Raw genomic sequence first — 21,581 nt, 5'->3', positions numbered from 1 at the left:
GATCCTTTGGATCCTTTGGACTAATAGGAATAAATTGATGTTTGAAAATAAATTCTTCTCAGAGGAGTCCACAATTCTTAAGGCTATTCAGGATGCTCGAGCTTGGACTGCAGCTCAAAGGGCTATGGAAACACCTATAGTACCACACTCTGTGGTCCCGTGTGCTAATATTTTCCCTGTTGCTAACTCTTTTACATGGTCTTCTTACTCGGATGCAGCTTGGGATAGTACGACGGGCAACTGCGGGCTTGGATGGCAACTTCGTGATGCTACGGATGCTGTCTCAGAGAGCTCGTTTTCTCACCGACGATGTGTTCCTTCAGCTCTGGTAGCTGAAGCTTTGGCGGTAAAGGCTGCTGTGTCTGCAGCTCTATCTTCTCGGGTCGTTAGGCTTCATGTCTTCTCAGATTCGAAGAACCTCATTATGCTCTTGAAGACTCAAGATCAACATGTGGTGCTGAAAGGGATTCTCCATGATATCAGAGTTATGGCGCTCTCTTTTGATTCTATCTTGTATTTTTTCATTCCGCGTTTAGCAAATTCTGTTGCCGATGCACTAGCTAAATCGGCTCTGAACTCCTTTAATCTTCCTGTATCTGCAACTCTTTAAATTTGGGTCTATGAATGAAGTAGCTGTTCGATCAAAAAAAAAAAATATGTTCAGTTTCAGTTTATATCTGTATGTGCCTATATGTGTCTGCATATGTTTAGAATATGTGTATGTGTGTGTTCAGTATATATGTTTTTATATGTTTGTGTGTATGTAGAGGTGCTGATTGTTTTGTTTTTGTATTAAGTAGTCAAGCTTTTCGTTAATATGTGAAGGAAGAAAGAATACTACCAGGTATCAAAGTCGACAAGGATACGATCTTGCCGGTCTTGGTGAACGTTGTAAGAAGTACTACGCAGCAAGTGCCTGTTTTTTTGTGAAAATTGTATATCTATAGATTCATGCACCGATCAGTTACAATCACATTGTTTTGGGATTCATATCAAATCGTTTTGTTTTCATATCAAATATCTCACGAGGATGCATGCTATGATTGCCCATCTCTTAAGCAATATTTCAAGATTTGGCAATATTGTATAATCTATTTCTAATTATAAAGAAAACTGATAAATGGTTTTGTACCTTTTGAAAAATGTAAAAAAAAAGTTAGCATTAAAAACTAATTACCAACTGTATATTATATATGGCTATATTAAACTTAATGCTAACTTAATTTTTAACTTAAAATATTTAATTAATATTTATGTATTCATATACAACAATATTATATTTTTAAATAATGATTCTCCATTATAGCACGGACTAAAACCTAATATAACAAAAAAATTATTTTATATAGCGCATGTCAGAATTTTCTTCCAAACTAAAAATTTTAACATATCTAAAACATATAAAATATATATGTACACAAAAAAAATTAAAACTTGAAAAATAGTTAGAATATATAAATCATGTAATTTTTTTTACAGATTTCAGTTGGATAAAAAATTGTCGACTGAAAAATAATCCCACGCTTTAAAAGTGCGGATCAAAATTTAGTTTATACTATTAAAGCAGAATTCTTCATGTCGTATGACATTAGTTATTTTTAGGAATTTTATCTCACTATAGGTGTTTTTATACTTTCCGGAAACAAATACTTGATGACTCTTTTCTAAACAAGGACTCTCTTTTTGATGAATTTTCTGATTTTGTTAATGACAGAGATAAGATACCAAAACTATAATATTGTAATATATTGTTAAATCATTATTTCGTGTTTAATGGGTTAAATTAAGTAAACTCACATAATTTTAAATACATTTTAAAGGTTGTTTGAATATAATTTTTTGTAAATTCAAAATGATGAATATATATATACATTTTACAATAAGCTTTAGTTTCTAATCATCACATATTTCTGATTGAAAATAATGTATTTTTAGTAAAAATCTTATAATAAATATTTAATTTTAAAAATCTACGTCTAACAAGGTTAAAACTTTTTCGAATCTCAAAAATTTAGTTCACATAAAATTTCTCTGAATTATATTAGACACCTAAACTTAAATACAAATTATAACTTTTGTTTAGTGTATATAAGTATATAATTGTGAAAAACTATGAAAATCCACTAAATAAATTTTATGTTAACAAACAAATAACCCGCGCTTTTTAAAGCGCGGATCAAAACCTAGTTAAAGTTTAAAACGCACTGAACGATTCGAATCCATTGACCAATCTAAGGTGCAAATCAGTGTAGGTCCATACTCTATAGGTTTCTACTGCCGACAGAGAGAAGAAATAAGCATTGAATTTTGTAAAGTAGTGACCGTTGAAAAATCACAAAAGATACAAGAACAATGAAAATACAGCAAGACTTGTAAGTATTTTTGTCAAAATCCTACAAACATAATTAAGTGGAAAAATAAAAAGAACTTTCTTGCATTGATGATTTTTTGTTTGTTCAACTTTTCTTGCATTGATGATATTGACATAAAGAAAAGAGAAAGTCCTTTATGCCTTTTCCCTTACGTGGGCTTTGGTAGGTAAATGAATTAAATTACAATTAGCCTTTAATGCCATTGTAAGAGAATAGAACTACACAAAAGCTTGGTACGATCCTCATCCAACTTATTAATATCATCCACGCAAATCTAAACATTTAGACGAAATATATAGGATTTGCTTTGTTTATGTTATTAAAAACTTTACTACTTTGTTTTGGTCTCCTACACGAGTTAAACGAAGTAACTGCATTCTACCACTTTGTTCTTAACAAGCCTTAACATCGCTAGAAAAATGCTAGTACCAATCGGAGCTAAGGCTTGTTACAACGCTGAAGCCTCATTTGATTATAAGACAAATTTTGTCCCCAAGTTAAATCACATTTACCTCAAAACGTAAGTAGTATTAATCACAAAATTAAATACCTTTGAACATAGTTATCATGTTTAGCACAATATAGTGTGACTCTTATTTATTATAACAAAACAACAATCCAAATTATCCAACTATACTCAATAATACATAATTACGATGGAATCCAAAAACAATTAACAAAAATAAAAAAAGGTAGAGACACGAATGAAACTAGCCTCCAAGTGTGTTCTTAAGCTGACATAAACATGGTTACAACCAAACTTACAACTGTAGTTACCGACATAACGGTCATACCATTGGCGGATGACTTTTCCTCGACTGGAGCCTCCGACGGCGAAGTGATAGCACCGGAAGAAGATGGACCATCTCCAGACGGACCCACCGTCGAACCTGACGGAGCATCTCCCGAGGGACCCATCTCCGACGGAGAGTATGCTGACGGAGCATATCCGGAAGGACCCATCGCTGAGCCTGATGGAGCATCTCCCGAGGGACCCATCTCCGACGGCGAGTATGCTGACGGAGAATCTGACGGCGAATAAGAAACAGAGGAAGGAGATTCTCCCGGAGCAGAAGATGGAGACACGGCGTAAGAAGATTTTGGTGACATTGGTCCTGGCGGTGAAGAACCCGGAGAATATGACGGAGGTGCTGGCGGAGAAGTCGCCGGAGAAGATGACGGAGACACAGGGGAAGATGATTTAGGTGACATTGATCCCGGAGGAGAAGTCATTGGAGCAGAGGACGGAGAACCAGGGGAAGAGGATTTAGGTGGCATCGGTGCAGGTGGAGAAGTCGCCGGAGAAACGTGAGAGGAAGATTTAGGTGCCATTGAACCCGGTGGAGAAGTTGCCGGAGAAACAGGGGAGGAAGATTTAGGTGCCATTGAGCCCGGGGGAGAAGTCACCGGAGCTGAAGACGGAGAAACAGGGGTAGAAGATTTAGGTGGCATAGGTGCCGGTGGAGAAGTCGCCGGAGAAACAGGGGAAGATGACTTAGGTGCCATTGAACCAGGTGGAGCAGTGGAAGGAGAAACAGCAGAGGAAGATTTAGGAGCCATTGATCCCGGCGGAGAACTCACCGGAGCAGAAGACGGAGAAACAGGGGAAGTAGATTTAGGTGGTGAAGGTGCGGGTGGAGAAGTCGCCGGAGAAACAGGGGAAGAAGATTTAGGTGCCATTGATCCCGGCGGAGAAGTCACCGGAGCTGAAGAGGGAGAAACAGGGGTAGGAGATTTAGGTGGCATTTGTCCCGGTGGAGAAGTCGCCGGAGAAACAGGGGAAGAAGATTTAGGTGGTGTATGTGCGGGTGGAGAAATGGCCGGAGAAACAGGGGTTGAGGATTTAGGTGGTGTAGGTGCCGGTGGAGAAGTGGCAGGAGAAACAGGGGAAGAAGACTTAGGTGGCATTGATCCCGGAGGAGAATTTCCCGGTGCTGGAGCTTGAGGAGGAGCCGGATTCCTAACAGACAAGACAACGACAGTAAGCTTTTGTCCCTTCTTACAGTTATCTTCATTGCCACTGATGAAATAGAACGGACCAGAACGTTCAAGCGAGATCTCAGACTCTCCATCATCCACTTTCTTGATCGGATTCTTGGTATTACATCCGTCGTAATCAGCCTTGTTCACCTCTAGCACCGAGTCCATTCCTTTAGCATAGCTGAAATCTGCAAGAATCAAACTAAGAGTCTCAGACCAAACAAAAAACACAGCAAAAAGTAATTACATGACTAGTGAGAAAGAGAAGCTATATGTACATACAGAGTGTATCGTGTACTAGGAAACGGCTCTTTCCAGCCCAAGATCCATAGTTTTCCCGCGGGTTTGGAACCCACGCGCCGCTACCTCCGACTTCAAACCTCCTTGCATCGGTAAAGAACGTAGAGAAAGAGAGGAGTACCGTGAAGAGGAAGAAACAAAGGCTATAGGTTCTTAGAAACGCCATGGCTTCAAAAGCTGAGAGATTATGAGATAAATGGGTTGTGTGACTATGATGAATATATAGCAATTAAAGGTTGTTAAAGATGAAATGAGGAAAATGGGAATAGGGGGGGCTAAGGAAAGTGAACGTTTTGTCTTGATGATAGGGAGATGTCGACTAATGGGCCACTACGTGTTTAAAATTGAATCTCGTATCAATTTGCTTCTTCATTAATACAAGAGTCAAGAATTGTATTATATCATCGAAAATTGTATCATATCATCGAAAAATAGAAAAGTGGTACGAGTATATTGCGCGTTAAACATCTATAGAACCGTATCTACTACTATCTACCGACGTCTTGAAAATTGTATTATATCATCGAAAATAGAAAAGTGGTACGAGTATATTGCGCGTTAAACATCTATAGAACCGTGGCAAGAATCGGATTCAATACTAAATCTCAGGTAACTTAAATGATCGTTTTGAGGATATGACTAAAACGAATCATATATCTACCATTTCCCATAGATATGAAATAGTATGAGAATACGACAACGTCTTAAATCTGCATCTGGTTCCAAGAGGACAATTATGAGAGGAACCGTAAACATGAACATACACATAGCTGTTGATCTCAAAGAGGACAAAAAATGGCGGCTATGTTTTTTAGAAAAGAGAGGAACCGTAAACATGAACATACACATAGCTAGTAGCTACTTCTTTACACGTTAACTACAACAGCAATGCTCCAACTGTTGCTGATGGAGTCATTACCATCACTAGTTATCGTTATTTCTCATACAGTGTAAGTTTCATTTTGCTTTCTTCTGAACTCTTTGAAATAAAGGTAGTTTTATGACATACATCAACTTTATGTAGAGACTGTGGACATAATGAGTAGAAAGCAAATTGTCGTGAGAACTTGTACATGTGTAAGAGAGTCTTTAACAGTACATAGTAATATATATATTTTCTCCCCCCATTCATTCGATCTCTTTTACAATCTCTGATTTTAAAAATTGTGTCTAACATTCACATCTTCTTAATCCTAGCTGCTACTGCTGTCGTTGTTGCCTCTGTGTGTGTGTGTTTGAACTACATTATTGATTACCCAAGGAATCTCAAAACTCTTGTCGTCAGTGGTTTATTGCGATTTATCCTCCTCGAGATGGTTTCTTTGAGAGAGTGAGCTTTCTGAACCCAGCGTGTAAAAGCATACCTACAAAGAGAGAGAGAAGGTTATATAATAACTATATTTGACTTGACCATTGGTTAGTTAGTTTGTTACCTGAATAACTCACTGCAAGAGAAGAGAAAAGAGCCATTTGAACATTCAACAACGTAAGAAAAAAAAACAACGTAAGAAGAACCATAGTCACTGCAAGTAGCAGAAGTAAAGAAAACGAGTTTAGGCTCGTTCTACTACACACATAACCCATCTAAAAAGTTTCATCTAGAAATGATTATTTCTGAGACATCCATCCTTGTTTGGGATATTATTCGACATCTATCATTTCAGTTGTGTTTTTGAGACTAGCTCTTTTATCTTTATTCCGCGTTTAGAGAACTCAGAGACTGACTCAGTGGCAAGGTCAGCTCTCGTTCTTGTAGGCAATCTCTCCGTTCTTGGAGTGTAGTAGACTTTAAGTTCATGAATTAAATAGTTGTTTGACCAAAAAATGATTTAATTTTTCTCTAAAATTATCACATCAACCTATTATTTCATAGTGTCTGAACAACAGGGATACAACCAAAACAAATTATACAGAAAATCGGACATAGGCATAAGAACATCTCCAAAAAAGATTATCTATTTTAAAGTTTGCAGAACTCTATATTTAAAGTTTTATGGTGTTTTTTTTCAAAAACAAAACTTCAAATTTTTTAACTTCAAAATTATTTGAATTATACATTATTGTCTTTATATTTGTTATAGTTAATATAAATTGATAAAACTTGTATAAATACTAAACACATATATAAATATATTACAGCAATATTAATTTAAAAAATTACATTAAAATATAAAGTTATAAAGAGAAATACATAATCAAATATTAAACTATAAGAAAATACCACATTTTTGTTGTCTAATTCTAGTTTTAAAATATTATAAATTTTATTTAATATTTTTGAAATATAATAAATTTTATTTAATATTTTTGAAATATAATAAAAAATTAAAATATTATACTACAAAAAATATTAAATTTCTTTTGTAATATTCTTGGTGTCTATGTTTTTAATATTTAAAATTTTATTTTAATTTCTTATTTAGCTTTATGTTTAAAATTAAATTTATAAAAACTAATTTTAAAATATCTATTAAATATAAAAGTTTTAAAGATTAAAAACGATAAGCAAAAAATATTTAAAAAATATAAATGTGATTTGTAATTGAAATGACCAAAATGCAAATAAAAAGATGAAACTTCAAATTTGAAGTTTTAGGTAGTAAAACTTCAAATATAGAGTTTCACTCTTAAAAACTTCAAATTTGAAGTTTTAGAGTTCCTTTTCGGAGAACAAAAAATCATATATTTGAAGTTATAGAGATTCTTTTGGAGATGCTCTAAGGCCAAAGTGTCAGTTTTTTTTTCACATTCAAGTTTTTCTAAAAATAACTATAGATTGTATGAGAGCGTCTCCAAAAACACTCTCTATTTTGAAGTTTCCTAAACTCTATATTTGAAGTTTTAAAATGTTCTTTTCCAAAAGTAAAATTTCAAAAATAACTTTAAAATTATTTTTATTTTACACTATGGTCCTTATATTTGTTATAACTAATATAAGTTCTCAAAATTTTATAAATAACTAACACATATATAAAATTATTACAGAAATATTAATAAATAAAAATTTACATTAAATATAAATTTAGAAATTGAAATACATAACTAAATATTAAACTACAAAAAATACCACATTATTCCACAAAATTATTTCCGTAATGCTCCAATATGTGATCAACTAGTGCATTTTGAAGTAAGAGATGACTCTCTTTATTTTAAATTTGTAGATTACGAGCTAAAAATTGTTGATTATTAGTGTTGTTGTAATATTTAAATTTCTATAATAATTATGTCTTTATGTACCTTTTTAAAAGGTTTTTTATTAAGTTTGTTTTGTAATATTTTTGCTGTCTAATTTTACTTTTAAAATAGTATAAAGCTTGTTTTATATTTTTTATTTAATTTTATGTGTAAAACTTAAATTTGTAGAAATTAATCTGAGATTTTGAGATATAAAGTTTTTTAAAGATTAAAGTGAGAAATGAGAGAATATTTAAGAATCATAAATATAATGTATAATTGTAGGATCAAAATGTAAATAAAAATATAAAACTTCAAATTTGAAATTTTGAATAGTGAAACTTCAAATTTTGGAGATTTTCTAAAGCCGTATTAATGGATACACTATTAATTAAGCAGTGGTTTTGAAATATGTGCATAGACAAATATATAAAATACATCTAAAAATGAGAATACCAAGTTAATGATTATGAAAAAAAGATATTAGATTTTCTTACTTTATGTAAAAGAATTACAATAAATGAATCCAAAAGGTAATACAATCTGCACAAAATCTAACTAAAAAAAATCTACCAAAAATATATATATTTTTAAATCTACCTAAAATACATTAGCATCTTAGTTAAGTTTTAAATCAAATCTCTGTACGTGGCCAAGTATTTAAGTTGGAGAGATTATATGAATATATGGTCAAACACATTAGTATGATTCAAAACATTAACAGTATCTTAAACATATAATTTGGATTTCATTACTTTTGTGGAAATCAATTTACCTAAAGTTGATTTTAAAAGTTCATTTCAACATGATACGTGTCACATAACTACATAATATGGAGATAATAGCTAGAAAACATGTTTTACCACGACAAATATAACTTTTAATTCCTTTTGTTGTTTTCCTTCACCATGCCAGCGTTACATAGGCTCTTATAAATAAGAAGAAAGACGAGACCATCTTCTCATAACTTTTATATTCATCTTCAGAACGAATATTGATAGAGAGAGAAAATGGTGAGGCCAAGACTGCTTGTTGTGTCAATGTCGCTTCCCGTTACTGCTAATAGGACTGGAGAAGAAGCCTGGTCTTTCACCATGAGTCCTGGTGGTCTAGTTAGTGCTCTTCTAGGTAAGAAGATCGTACACAACTTTGACAATGTAGCAATTAATGAATTAACTAAACACAATAAACCGATTAAATATATTATACAGTAATTAATTTGTGGTGATATATCTCTTAAAGGTTTGAATGAGTTTGAGACCAAATGGATTGGCTGGCCTGGAGTCGATGTTTATGATACGGTTGGAAAAAAGGCACTCTCCATTGCTCTAGCTGAAAAGGTACGTATAGATTTTGAAATCTCATATATATTATTGTAAAAAGAAAAGGGAATGGTAAAAAAATAATCAAGACCTTGTTCGTGTCTTAATTTTTTTATTAAAGCCTTATCCATGTCTTAAGTTGTTTGTTAAAGCCTTATACATGTCTTAGTTGATTTTTAAAACGCTTGACTTTGATTTGTAGGGGTGTATTCCGGTGTTTCTGGAAGAAGTTTGTGATCAATACTATAATGGATATTGCAACAATATTCTGTGGCCGATTTTTCACTACTTGGGAACCCCACCAGAATATCGTAACGATGCAACCATAACATACCAGTCACAGTATGATGCATACAAGAAAGCAAATCGTATTTTCTTTGATGTGGTAAAAGAGCATTATCAAGAAGGAGATGTGGTTTGGTGCCATGATTACCATCTTATGCTTCTTCCTCAATATCTAAAAGAATACAACAGTAAGATGAAAGTAGGATGGTTTCTCCATACACCATTCCCTTCCTCCGAAATGTACAAAACCTTGCCCTCGCGATCCGAACTGCTTCGTTCTGTTCTTACTGCTGATTTAGTCGGGTAAATATCTTTTACTTTTTAACATGTAGTAACTATTTTGAATTTGAAAGTAAACTATTACTCTCTTTTTTCATTTCTCTCGTTTTTTTTTGTTTCTAGTTTCCATACCTATGATTTTGCAAGACATTTCGTGAATGCATGCATGTGTATACTTGGAACCGAAGCAACATCTGAAGGAGTTGTAGATCAGGGAAAATTCACTCCTGTAGCTGTTGTAAGTATCCATCTTGAAAATCTCTTAAGATCGATGATTTGTTAATGATTTAATCATTCTCCTAATGAAAATGAATATTTTGGTTTGTTTTTTTCCTATTTGGATATTAGTTTCCCATTGGGATAGAACCTGAGAGGTTCATAAACACAAGTAAACTCTCTGAGGTCACGGAATACATGAAGAAGTTTAAATCAGATTTTGGGGGAAGAAAGGTAAATTAATACTTTTATATATGATACTTGATGCTTAAAACTTATAAGGTAAAATGATATAACATAATTATGTTTGTTGACAGTTGATATTAGGTGTTGATCGTCTCGACACGATCAAAGGGATTCCAAACAAATATCAGGCATTTGAGAAATTTCTTGAGGAAAATGAAGATTGGCGTGGTAAAGTTTTGTTACTTCAGATTGCAGTGCCAACAAGGAATGGTATTGGTGAATGTAAGTTTCTTTCTATCTCTTCAATTTCTTCAGCTAATATGCATCAACCGATAGCATTGTGTTTGTGTTCTATATAACAGATCAAAAGATCAAAGACCAATGTCACGGAGTTGTTGGACGTGTTAATGGTCGTTTTGGTTCTATCTCTTCCGTTCCAATAATTCACCTGGTTTGTTATCTTCTCTCTTTTATCCTCATCAAGTCATACGTTATAGTTTCTGATAAACATTTGTCTTTGTATGTTAGGATTGTGCTATTCCCTTTCATCAACTATGCGCACTTTACGCCATCACAGGTAATTTTAGTGTTACATTTGATGATCTAGTTACATATATTCTAATACGATTTGATAATATAAAGAAAATTTGAGCTTCTATTGTCAGTTTTGAATTCCTAACACACTCCTAAGATAATAAAAAAAGAGTTTACTTTCTTTCTTTACGTCTTCAGATGTATTACTTGTAACATCTTTGAGAGATGGAATGAACCTTGTGAGTTCTGAGTTTGTTGCCTGCCAAAATGCGGAAAAAGGAGTTCTCGTTCTAAGCGAGGTAACTTAATTTTGATGGCTCTGATGTTAAGTATATGAATTGTCTTTTTTTTCTCTGGTCTGAAATATATTTATGAATCTAATATACCAACAATTTTTTAAGTAAAATAATATACCAACAATTAACATTCGAAAGTAATATATTTTTGTATGAGTTTCACAGTTTGCAGGTGCTGGTCAGTCACTTGGTGCTGGAGCTCTTCTTGTGAATCCTTGGAACATTAAAGAAGTTTCTAATGCCATTGGAGAAGCTCTAAGAATGTCACCTGAAGAAAAGGAGAAAAAACATCAAATCAATTTTCAGTATGTGAAAACTCACTCTACTCAACAGTGGGCAGATGATTTCATGAAGTATGTGACAAATCCCAATATTTATTTTCTTTAAATCTCATCTCAACTAATTGTTCTTATAGATAAATACAATTTTTTTTATCTGGTTAGTAAACTAAATGAGGTTACAAGTAAAACGGAGCTAGAAACTGGAAAATCCCCACATGAACTTCCACAGCATGATGTGGTTCAACAATATTCAAAGTCTAAGAATAGGCTGCTAATTCTTGTAAGTGTTATATCATATATGTATCAAGACGGTCTTCTACATTGCATATTATTTTGGTCACTTATCTTCAACTGTACAAAATGTTCAGGGCTTTTATGGAACACTCACTGAGCCAAAGAAAAACCAAGAGAGAAGAGACGAAGGGATGAATCTTGAACTTCACCCACAGCTTAAAGAAAGTCTAAAAACATTATGCAGTGATCCAAAAACAACGGTCGTTGTCCTGAGTAGAAGTGAAAAAAGCATATTGGATCAAGTAAATGTTTTCTCTCTTCTTTTTAAATTGTACTTACTTTCTTTTTCACTATGGACTTAGTATCTCGAAAACAGAACTTTGGAGAGCACGATATGTGGTTAGCTGCTGAAAACGGAATGTTTTTAAGGCATTCAGCTGGGGAGTGGGTGACGAAGATGCCAGAAAACATGAACTTGGAATGGATTGATGGTGTCAAGGTTAGTATATAAAATATATTTTAGAATTCAAGTTTGATAATTCTACTTATACCCTCATGTTTTGATTCTTTTGTGGTTGCTTTCGTCTACAGCAAGTATTCAAGTACTTCACTGAAAGAACTCCAGGATCCTACTTCCAAGCAAGCGAGACTTCGGTTGTATGGAATTACCAATATGCAGGTGATTTACTTTATACATATATGTCTTTTTTAAACTTCTACTCAGGATAACTACTGAAGACAACTACTTGATATTATATATTTGTAGATGCTGAATTTGGGAGAGCTCAAGCAAAAGATATGTTGCAACACTTGTGGGCTGGACCAATCTCTAATGCAACAGTGGATGTTGTCCAAGGACGCTACTCTGTTGAAGTCCATTCGGTTGGTGTAACAAAGGTAACTAGTACTATTGTTTTCATATCTTTTGTTTATATATCATCAATCACCAATAGATTCTCATTTTCTTTGATCTGTCATATGTTCTCTCTTCTCTGTTATCTTAGGGAAGTGCAATGGAGCGTATCCTCGGAGAAATAGTGCTTCAGAATAAGTCAATAACTACACCAATTGATTATGTCTTATGCATTGGTAACTTCTTGGGGAAAGTAAGCTTCCTATGTAACCAAATATTGATTATACCTATCGTATATAAAGCTATACATATCCATGGATATTGATACAAGGGTTGATATATGTTACAGGATGAAGATGTTTACACCTTCTTCGAGCCCGAGTTAACCAAGAAAACCATGTCTTCTCCTTATTATGGCAGTGGCCCCTTCAAGAAGGTGTCATCGACCGTTGTTAACGTAAAGGAAGAGAACTACTTCTCTGTGGCTGTTGGGAAAACGCACACAAAGGCTAGCTATTTCCTTGACTCAGCTGATGATGTTGTGCAGTTGATCCACAAGCTTTGCACACACAACAATCCTTGACTCATCATCATATGGTGCCCTGATGATCCTCTTAGAATTTTTTATGGCTAAAGGGCACTATTAAAGACTTTGATTTGCTGTTTTTTTTTACTTTCGCAAAACTCATTACTGTTCTCTGCTTTTCAGTTTATCTCATTGTCTCTTTGACTCTTTTACTGTTTCTCTATTTGTCTTTTTCATTAGTTCTATAATGGAAAGAAACTCTTAAGAATATTTTTAATGGAACTGACAATACAACAGAGATGAACATAGGAATATAAGGGTGAAGAACACTTGGACACACACACACATGATCTTGATATTTTGAAAATGAAAAATCAAAGAATCACAAGAGGCGCCTCATCGGTTTTGGCAGGTGCAGTCTCTTGTGCTGGTGTCTCAGTCTCAGAAGGAGCTTTCTCATCAGCCTTCTCAGCTTCTGGAGTTGGCTCGGCCTTGGTTGCCTCAGAGGAGTCCTCTTTTGTCTCACCTTCCTCCTTCGCCTCTTCACTAGACTCTTCCTTCTTCTCCTATGAATCAAAACACATCGGCAACAATAGTTTCATCTTAACATGAGTTTGTTTAAACAAGACACAAGAAATGATCAAATGTGATTTCAAAAAAACCTGAGTTAATGTGGTATCTGCCTCAGTCGTGACATCCTTGGATTCAACCACAACATTTTCGGTTGGTACTTCAACGATGTCAGATTCCTTAGGTACGCTCGCACAGCCTCCCATGTTATTTATTTATTGAAAAGATTAGCTTGAAAACAAATAAGAATGGAAAGAGCTGTCGAGCAAAACAAAAAGATAGATGAAGGGAGATGCCTGTAAAGAGATTTATAGGAGACTGTATATATAGACTACAGCTATTTCAGGTAATATTCAGATTCAATGGTAATGACACCTTCAAATCTCTGTCACGTCCTATTAATCCTGAGGACAGCTTCATTCCCCACCGTACCTCTCTGTCCGGTTTAGGGACACAATAACATTTCCTGGATACAGAAAGCCGCTGAAATGGTTAGTGTCTCATATTTCGAAAACTGGAACATATGGCTTTCTGTTTTCTCTCAGGCACAAAGAATTATCTAATTCTTGATCTGGCTGGCTATTATGGCTCCTAATGCCACTCTGGAGAGAAAATCGTAGTTCATTGGTGTGAACTGGTTTCTTTGTGTCAAATATAGTCCGATCGTTATATAGATAGATAAACAAACATTTGCACATGTATAGATTGGTAAGTCTGTTGAATAATACTCCCTCTATGTTTGATGTTAACTGTTTTTTTTTTCATCAACTAATACAGAGATGTTAAGTGTTGTTTTAACATTTTTTTTATAAAAAGAGTGTGTTTTAAAATTCTAATGCAGTTTTCATTTTTATACTAATAAAAATATATTGATTTTATAAATAATTTTATTTATCTCAAATATTATTGATTGAATATGTACAACTAATAAAAAATTAAATGTATTTCAATTATTTTCTTAATTTGTGTGAAAAATGTCAAAGTGACATTCTTTATGAAACAGAAGGAATAACATTAAGTTCTTTTTTCTTTTTAATTTGTTCACATTTATTCATTTTCACCTCGATTTTCAAAACTTTCAATGATCATTTGAATATTTTATAACACCTTTTAAACCATATGTACTCACAAATATATTTCAGTGAGACTTTTAATAATTTTAATAATTTATAGTTGATTTTTAAAATTTAAAATATAACATATACGAAAAATATATTCATATAATTAAACAAAAATATTAATCAATGAATATTGATTCTTTAATTTAATAGTAAAATTAATTAATTGCAATAGAGAATCAAATCTTTATTATTCAATATCATTAATTTATATATATATTAAATATAATTCCGTAACTTTTATTTAAGAAAAATAAATTTTTGCAAATTATTAATTAATTTTATATTTTTAATTTTTATAGTTAACATAATAAAGATATATTTTATATTTAGTTGGATCAAATAATCAGTGACATATACTGTAAATATTCTAATAATTTAAACATATTTCTATAATAACTCTAAAAGTTATTTTAGCAATAACACATCACTATACATATGTTACAATGTTTTTAAATTAATATATAAAAGATTTTATTCAGACTTGAAAGCTCAGGATCATGTACAGAATCCCGAGAAGCGGTCAAGGCATAATTTATTACATTTTCAGAGATGCTTTGCCCATAAAATTGAAGATTTTGTTTGAGAACATTACGTACGCCTAAATACGAAGCAAATCATAATCTAAGTTGAATGAATGCATGGCCTCGTAAACAAGGTTCTATAAATTGGAACATTTTCTACCTTACACCTATGTCTCAGCCGCAAAGCTAGAGAAAACAAACACACAGACACACACCAATCAAACAAAACGATGAATAGGCTCTCGTGCTTTTTGATTACCATTGCATTGATCGTTGGGTCTGGTAACGCAATCTGGGAAAAAAACAGTGTCCACTTCAAAAGTTCTCTTCGTCCGGGCAACACTCTCAGGATTCGTTGTACATCGAACGATGACGACTTGGGTGTTCATTTGTTGAGCCCTGGACAGACCTACGACTTTAGTTTTCATGATAGTCTTTTGAAGACCTATTTCGATTGTACCTTACACCAGGGTCCTAATTTCTCGTTTCATGCAAGTTTTACAGCTTATAAAAGTGGTGGTGGCATTATTCGTTATGGTAAGACCAATTTTTGGGATGCTAGAGAAGATGGCATGTACTTCACACACGGTCAAGAAGCTCCCAAGTTAGAGTATAAGTGGACACATGTTTAAGTCGATTTTTAACATCATCTTTGTTGTAACGTGTAATCAGTATTGGAATAATAAATATTATAATTAAACTCCATGCGTTTGCATTGGCTATTTACTTTTACGTGTGTGTCAAAATTTGGTTAATGTGATAAAATATTATACATTTTATATTAAATTTGGGGTTATGTATAAGTTTATGTGCATTGTTCTCCAAAATGTTACGATTAGATGTTTTATTTTCTGTGTCATTAGTTTATAATGAATAATAATTTATTCTTTTGTGAATAATTTTATTTTAATCTCATTTGAAAGCATAATAAATTAAATATTGGTTAGAAAAAGATATTCAATTAGTATATCAATCTCAGAATATTTGTAAAGATATTCAAAATATCTGCGGATAATTAAGTTAGTTAATGAAAATTTTAGTTTAGACTTTTTAATTATTGTTATTGATATTTATTAAGGAAAACAATCTCGATTTAATTTTTAAAGAAAACAAACTCGATTACTTTTTAAAGAAAACAATTTATTTTCTTTTTCTGTGATATCTTTTTACCATGATGCCGGCTTTTGAGATATGTTATCCTGACTCTGATGGAAGAAACACTTGTATACAAGTGAGGAGGACTATATACTAAAATGTTACATACAACAAATATTCCAACGTTTTCCACTAGATGAGAAAAATAAAAGAGGAGATTACAAGTTAATTGCAAAAGCACTGCTACATAGAAACAGAGAATCAATCAAAGCTACAGAGACTTGATCAAGACCCAACAACATCAGTTCCAACACTGTTGAGACGGAAGTCATGAGACCGAGCCAGCTCAACAGCGTCCTGAACCCTAAGCCTGGTTCCTTGCTGACCAACCACAGTGGCTGCAATCGTGGCAGCCAGCTCTCCCATCCCTTTCAAGTCAGTGACACCTCTCAAGATACCGTATAAGATCCCTGAAGCGTAGGCGTCTCCAGCACCACACGTGTCAACCGGCACGCAAGGTGATGGAGGGATGTATATGGCCTCTCCTTTGGCTCCAATGTACGACCCGTTGATTCCATCGGTCACCGAAACAAACGGGACAAAGTGGCTCAAGTACCTTGTCGCTGAGATAGGGCTTTCATCTGCTGAAAAGTGACAAAACGCTCTTGCTTCATCACTGTTGGCAAATATAATGTCTGCATAGTTGCCCACAATGTCCCTGAATCAACACAAAAACAATCAGAAGATTAAGATAACTTTGGATCCCAAACAAACAACAAACTCAACATCAAGACTCTAGCTCTGATGCTTCAGGTTAAGACGAAGCTATAGAAGCAGAAGGAGTCAAAGAAACTCACCAGAAATCATCATAATGCCTCTCAATGCAAGACACATCTGATGCAGTAACAGCAACAAGGGCTCCATTTCTATGAGCTTCTTCGCAGGCTTTTGTTATGGTCTTTATAGTATCAGGAAGCTCAAACAAGTAGCCTTCCACAACAAAGACATTTGTCTTTGATATCAAACTAGCCAAACAAGAATCATAATTAACCACAGAAGATGTTCCCTGAAAATTGTACCGTTTGTTATTCAGTAAAAATAAATAAATAAAGTTAAAAAAATCTTTCATTTAGTAATAATATTGGGATATACTCTTTTAACATATATTGTCCTACCTGATATGCAAGCATGGTACGCTGTGCATCAGGAGTGGTGAGAACGATCACTGTTCCTGTTGTTCCATCCATGATTGGAGCAGATAGAAAATTTACATTTGCTCGACGTAGTTTAGTCCTACAGAACATAATATGAACTGCCCTTTGTGAGTAAATCAAACCAACCATCTAAAAACATGCATGAGCCATAAAAGACTAGAAAGAGAGAGAGTTGTGGTGTACCTGTAAAAGCTACCGAGAGGGTCACCAGCAATACTGCCAGCCATAGCGACATTCAAGGGGCGGTCGGTGATGGATGGACAACCTAATCTCGCGAGAGCGACAAGAGTGTTGGACAGTGACCCTCCAGCGGCAGCTTTATAGCTGCAACCATCCATTGCTTGCAAGACTCTACCCCTCTCCTCGTGATTGATCAACTTCCTCGTTCCTTTTTCTAAGCCTAGTTTCTTTAGAAACGCATCATCCACTACTCCAGAGAAATCTACCTACAAGAATCAAAGGTATAGGAGACAATGGGCGTAAGAAAGTAAGCATTTTTAGCATCAAAGATCAACACTTTTTTCAACCACAAGAACACAGAGCAATGACATTTTAGGACTCAACCATAGAAAACTGACCATGGCTTGGCCGAGACCCAAAACATCCCATCTCTCAGGGGAAGAAGAAGAAGTATGGGCTTGTGTCATTTCCTCGTCATCTTCGTCTTGGCCACCGATGCTCTCGATTTGGCATTCATCCATATCATCCAATTCTCCTCCCTCTCCACCGTTTCTAGAAACCATGAGACCAAGTTGCCTCTTTTCCGCTAAAGAATCAATCCTCAGGTTCCATGAGCTTCTGAAACCGCCGAAAAAGGAGGTTCTGCTGCTTCCTTTTAGTTGATATAAGGAGTAAACAGGAGAGAGAGAAGAGGCAGATGGAGGAATTGGAGAGAGGAGAGAAAGTGCCATGTGAATGGAACACAAGAACTAATGGTTTCAGAGACCTCCAGAAAGTGTATCTCTTTCGTAGTTTTGGGATGAAGAAGAAGAAGAAGCTCACGTCTCCATCCAAAACTCCAGAAAGAGAGAGGAGGAAGGAACACAAGAACTAATGGTTTCAGAGACGGCTACGAAGAGGATAAAATGTCTTTTTACGCTTCCTTTTTTTATTTATAATATAATAAAATAATCAAACTACTGATCATTGTTTAAATTATTTCTATTTCACTAATAAAATGATGTCTATTTATATAAATTTTATTTTTGGCACCTCTGTTTTTTAACATATCTCTTGTATTAGATTATTACAAAACTAGTATTAAACACTTGAAAACGTATTTCCCCATGTTTTTAGCATTTGACAATTTGCTAATCTCTTTTATAGGAACAGAAAAGAAAGAAGATCAAAGTATTCTAGCGGCAAAATCTTCAACAACCACTTTCCTTTACATCAAAACAGAGACAAGACACAACTAAAAACAAAATCAAAACATTCGAAAACCCAAAGCTAAAGCCAGAGAGAGGGAGAATAACCTGAAAATATTACTCCAGAGTGAGAGACTCCAAAGATGATCGATCTTTAGTGCATCATCGTTCATTTTCTCTAAGAAGCAGAAAGTACCAAAAGCCAAAAGAAGAGAATCAACTAGCAAGAATGCACAATGCCCTAACTCTTAAAAAAAACCCTACAATATGTTTGGGAAGTGTGAGTCCAATCTCTGCTGCAACTCTTTCACCTTCACCGAAAGCTCAGTCTTCTGCTCTTTATAGTTCCTTAGTAGATACTCCTTCCCATCTATCACTTCTTTAAGCTCTTCCACTTCCTTTCTCAACATCTCTATTCTCTCTCCCTCCTTTGATCTCGTTTCCGCTGACTCATAATTGTTCTCGCTCTCCATAAACCCGTTACTCCAAGGTCCAACAGGAGATGTCTTGCCGTTGCTACCCAAGCTGTGATCAGCGATTGCTTTTCTCAGTCTCTGAACTTCTCTTTCTGATTCGAACAGATCTCTGTTCATCGAGTCTAGCTGTGCCTGGAGATGGCTAGAGTGTGCCCTTTGTGCGTTATACGAGTTTTGCAGCTCCAGAATCTGTTCCTGCATTTCCAGTACCATGTCGTCACGCCTCTTCAGCTGTTGCCTCAGTTTCTGCATTACATCTCGTTTGCTGAAGATGTCTGAGCTGGTTTCAGATACGCAAGGAGAGTCCGAGCAGGTCGAATGGTGATTATATGGTTTTGGGGGCAGTTCCAAGCGATCAGGAGAAGAAGTCCACATGACCCCGTTCTCTTTGCTGTATGATGGAGCAGGAAGCGTCACAAGAGGCAGTGAAGTGTCAGATGCAGATATTATTTGCTCGTTTGGCTGCTCCTCTTTTCCCTCCACATGCTCAGTTCCTATAAAGAGAAAAGAATAGCAACGTCTGATAGATCTGACTACTCCTCTCGTATACATGGATAGAGGAAGAGGATTCACAGATTTTCCATTAAATGAAAGCAGAATTCAGTTGCAGATATAAATGGTACGAATCTTATAAATATGGTTTCTAGATGATGACAACTCTTGTAATTATTGCCAGCAGTCAGTAACTAGAAACAGCCGTCGTTAGGATAGAATCTGCTTCCCTAGTGCAAGCTTTTACTGATGCCATATCAATGATAATATGCCACAATATCAATAATTATTAAGGCTCAACCAGTACTTTCTTTTTGTAACACAGGGCAAAATCAGTACTTAAAAAGATGAAAAATCTTGTAAACTGAGTTAAGCACTCTACAACTTCAAAATGGAGTCCCTAGTTTTTTTTTTTAAGTTCATACATGACCATATCAAGTACATGTTCTCTAACTGCCAGTCAACGACAACACTAGGCAAGATAATACAAAGCTAGAACACTAAAGAAAAATTCTTCCAACGAGATTTTTACTGACATAGTTTACACTTCAAATGTTGATGAAAGGAAACCCAGTAAGAGATGATGCAAGGCATGAAAGTAGCATATAGTTTTTTTTTTCATTTTAGCAGCTTATACTGATATTTATCTGTAACAAAAAAAATTAAAAAAGAAAGAAAGAAAGTAGCAAAGTATAAGACCTGGAATGGAGCGGAAGCAACAAAAATCATCATTATGGGGACATGAAGAGGTGTTGGAGTGCAAACAACAACCCAGAGATTTTTCCCTCTCGGATGTTCCATTGGCTATAAACAAACAAACAAACAAACATATTCATTCAGGGATGAAAGCTAGAACCAAAACTACAAAAGCAAGTAACCTTTGAATCCACCAAGAGAGGAGGGAGTGGATTGAGGAGGGTTGAAATCAAGAGACGACTGCCTGAGTCTCCAACCAAAGCGGAAGGACAAAGTGCTCAACAAGGCACCCCCTGCAATCAACATCCAATTCGGCCCACAAACTTTCTCACCTCGCTGCTGCTTGGAAAAGCCGTTTCTTCGTGTACTCATTGTAACTCAAAACCGTCTCTACCATCCAAACATAACCTGCATACATCGATTACGAGATGAATACAATATGGATATACAAGTCAACCTGAACAATTAATTCTTAAAAAAAAAAAAAGCCAACAAATGCTTAATAATACACAAAGGAGATGAATCAATGGGGGAGGATATGATAAAAGAGCAAGTCTCCGAAACGGCTTAATATACGAAGAGAGAGAGAGAGAGAGCGAGAGATACTTGACTTGAACATGAAGCTAACTACTACTAACAGCATTAATTGCTACCCCCGAAAACATCGCAATCACAATTCACTACTCAAATACAAAGGTGTCGAGTGAGTGAGTGAGCGAGCGAGCGAGAGCTAAGGAGAGGAGAGGAGAATAATAATCGCAATACCAACGAACCTCATTAGGATAAACGATGGACATTAGGGCTCCATTATCTATCCCCCTTTATTGACTCTGTCAATTTCTCCTGGCTTTTTTTTTTCTAATCTTCGCTCTTTCTCTCGTTGTTGTTGTTGCAGTTTCTACAATCTACAGAGTCTCTTTCAGAGAAAATCGGGAAGAATCCGGGTTTTCGCGCGATGATATATGGTTCCGTAAAACTTTTACAATTAAACCTCCTCAGAAAATAAAATAAGCGGAGGAGCAAGAGGTTGAAGAGACGGCGCCTCACACTACTTCGCTTGCTCCTTATTGTTCATACATACTATTAGATATAGAAAAATAATACTACAGTAATAATAATAAAAACTAAAATTACCGCACGCGTCCCATGGATGACGCTCCCGGTGGTTGAATAACCCCAGCTTTGAAA

General features: G+C 34.8%; 6 protein-coding genes across 6 annotated transcripts; 2 read left to right on the top strand and 4 right to left on the bottom strand.

Annotated features, from left to right (window-relative positions):
• Positions 1-2,942: 2,942 nt before the first annotated feature.
• LOC130494330 (early nodulin-like protein 2) lies at positions 2,943-4,858 on the bottom strand. Its single transcript, XM_057009642.1, has 2 exons — positions 4,635-4,858; positions 2,943-4,540 (listed from the first exon to the last, which is right to left on the bottom strand). The coding sequence occupies exons 1-2, from the start codon at positions 4,816-4,818 to the stop codon at positions 3,102-3,104; spliced, it is 1,623 nt and encodes a 540-aa protein (XP_056865622.1). The 5' UTR covers positions 4,819-4,858; the 3' UTR covers positions 2,943-3,101.
• A 4,498-nt stretch (positions 4,859-9,356) lies between these two features.
• Positions 9,357-13,053, top strand: LOC130510451 (probable alpha,alpha-trehalose-phosphate synthase [UDP-forming] 4; the record flags this gene model as incomplete). Its single annotated transcript, XM_057006781.1, is given in 14 exon segments — positions 9,357-9,739; positions 9,839-9,953; positions 10,064-10,165; positions 10,249-10,399; positions 10,480-10,568; positions 10,646-10,694; positions 10,850-10,950; positions 11,113-11,508; positions 11,597-11,764; positions 11,839-11,961; positions 12,054-12,141; positions 12,229-12,359; positions 12,467-12,568; positions 12,665-13,053. Coding segments are annotated over 14 exon segments (2,232 nt in total), but the record flags the coding sequence as incomplete, so codon positions are not given.
• A 36-nt stretch (positions 13,054-13,089) lies between these two features.
• Positions 13,090-13,686, bottom strand: LOC130511574 (uncharacterized). Its single transcript, XM_057008734.1, has 2 exons — positions 13,504-13,686; positions 13,090-13,407 (listed from the first exon to the last, which is right to left on the bottom strand). The coding sequence occupies exons 1-2, from the start codon at positions 13,615-13,617 to the stop codon at positions 13,216-13,218; spliced, it is 306 nt and encodes a 101-aa protein (XP_056864714.1). The 5' UTR covers positions 13,618-13,686; the 3' UTR covers positions 13,090-13,215.
• A 1,597-nt stretch (positions 13,687-15,283) lies between these two features.
• On the top strand, positions 15,284-15,685 carry LOC130511573 (S-protein homolog 9-like). Its single transcript, XM_057008733.1, has one exon. It carries the CDS (start codon positions 15,284-15,286, stop codon positions 15,683-15,685), a length of 402 nt encoding a protein of 133 aa, XP_056864713.1.
• A 577-nt stretch (positions 15,686-16,262) lies between these two features.
• Positions 16,263-18,441, bottom strand: LOC108854604 (uncharacterized). Its single transcript, XM_018628208.2, has 5 exons — positions 17,941-18,441; positions 17,546-17,808; positions 17,324-17,441; positions 17,006-17,214; positions 16,263-16,866 (listed from the first exon to the last, which is right to left on the bottom strand). The coding sequence occupies exons 1-5, from the start codon at positions 18,271-18,273 to the stop codon at positions 16,434-16,436; spliced, it is 1,356 nt and encodes a 451-aa protein (XP_018483710.2). The 5' UTR covers positions 18,274-18,441; the 3' UTR covers positions 16,263-16,433.
• Positions 18,442-18,715: 274 nt separating this feature from the next.
• LOC108854606 (uncharacterized) lies at positions 18,716-21,449 on the bottom strand. Its single transcript, XM_018628209.2, has 4 exons — positions 21,167-21,449; positions 20,576-20,801; positions 20,397-20,501; positions 18,716-19,699 (listed from the first exon to the last, which is right to left on the bottom strand). The coding sequence occupies exons 2-4, from the start codon at positions 20,763-20,765 to the stop codon at positions 18,990-18,992; spliced, it is 1,005 nt and encodes a 334-aa protein (XP_018483711.1). The 5' UTR covers positions 20,766-20,801; positions 21,167-21,449; the 3' UTR covers positions 18,716-18,989.
• Between the last annotated feature and the right edge of the window lie 132 nt (positions 21,450-21,581).

The sequence above is a fragment of the Raphanus sativus genome, chromosome 4 (genome assembly GCF_000801105.2).
Source record: "Raphanus sativus cultivar WK10039 chromosome 4, ASM80110v3, whole genome shotgun sequence".
NCBI lineage: Eukaryota > Viridiplantae > Streptophyta > Magnoliopsida > Brassicales > Brassicaceae > Raphanus > Raphanus sativus.
The sequence above is the reverse complement of the archived record's forward strand: the minus strand, read 5'-3'. Positions and strand labels throughout refer to the sequence as shown.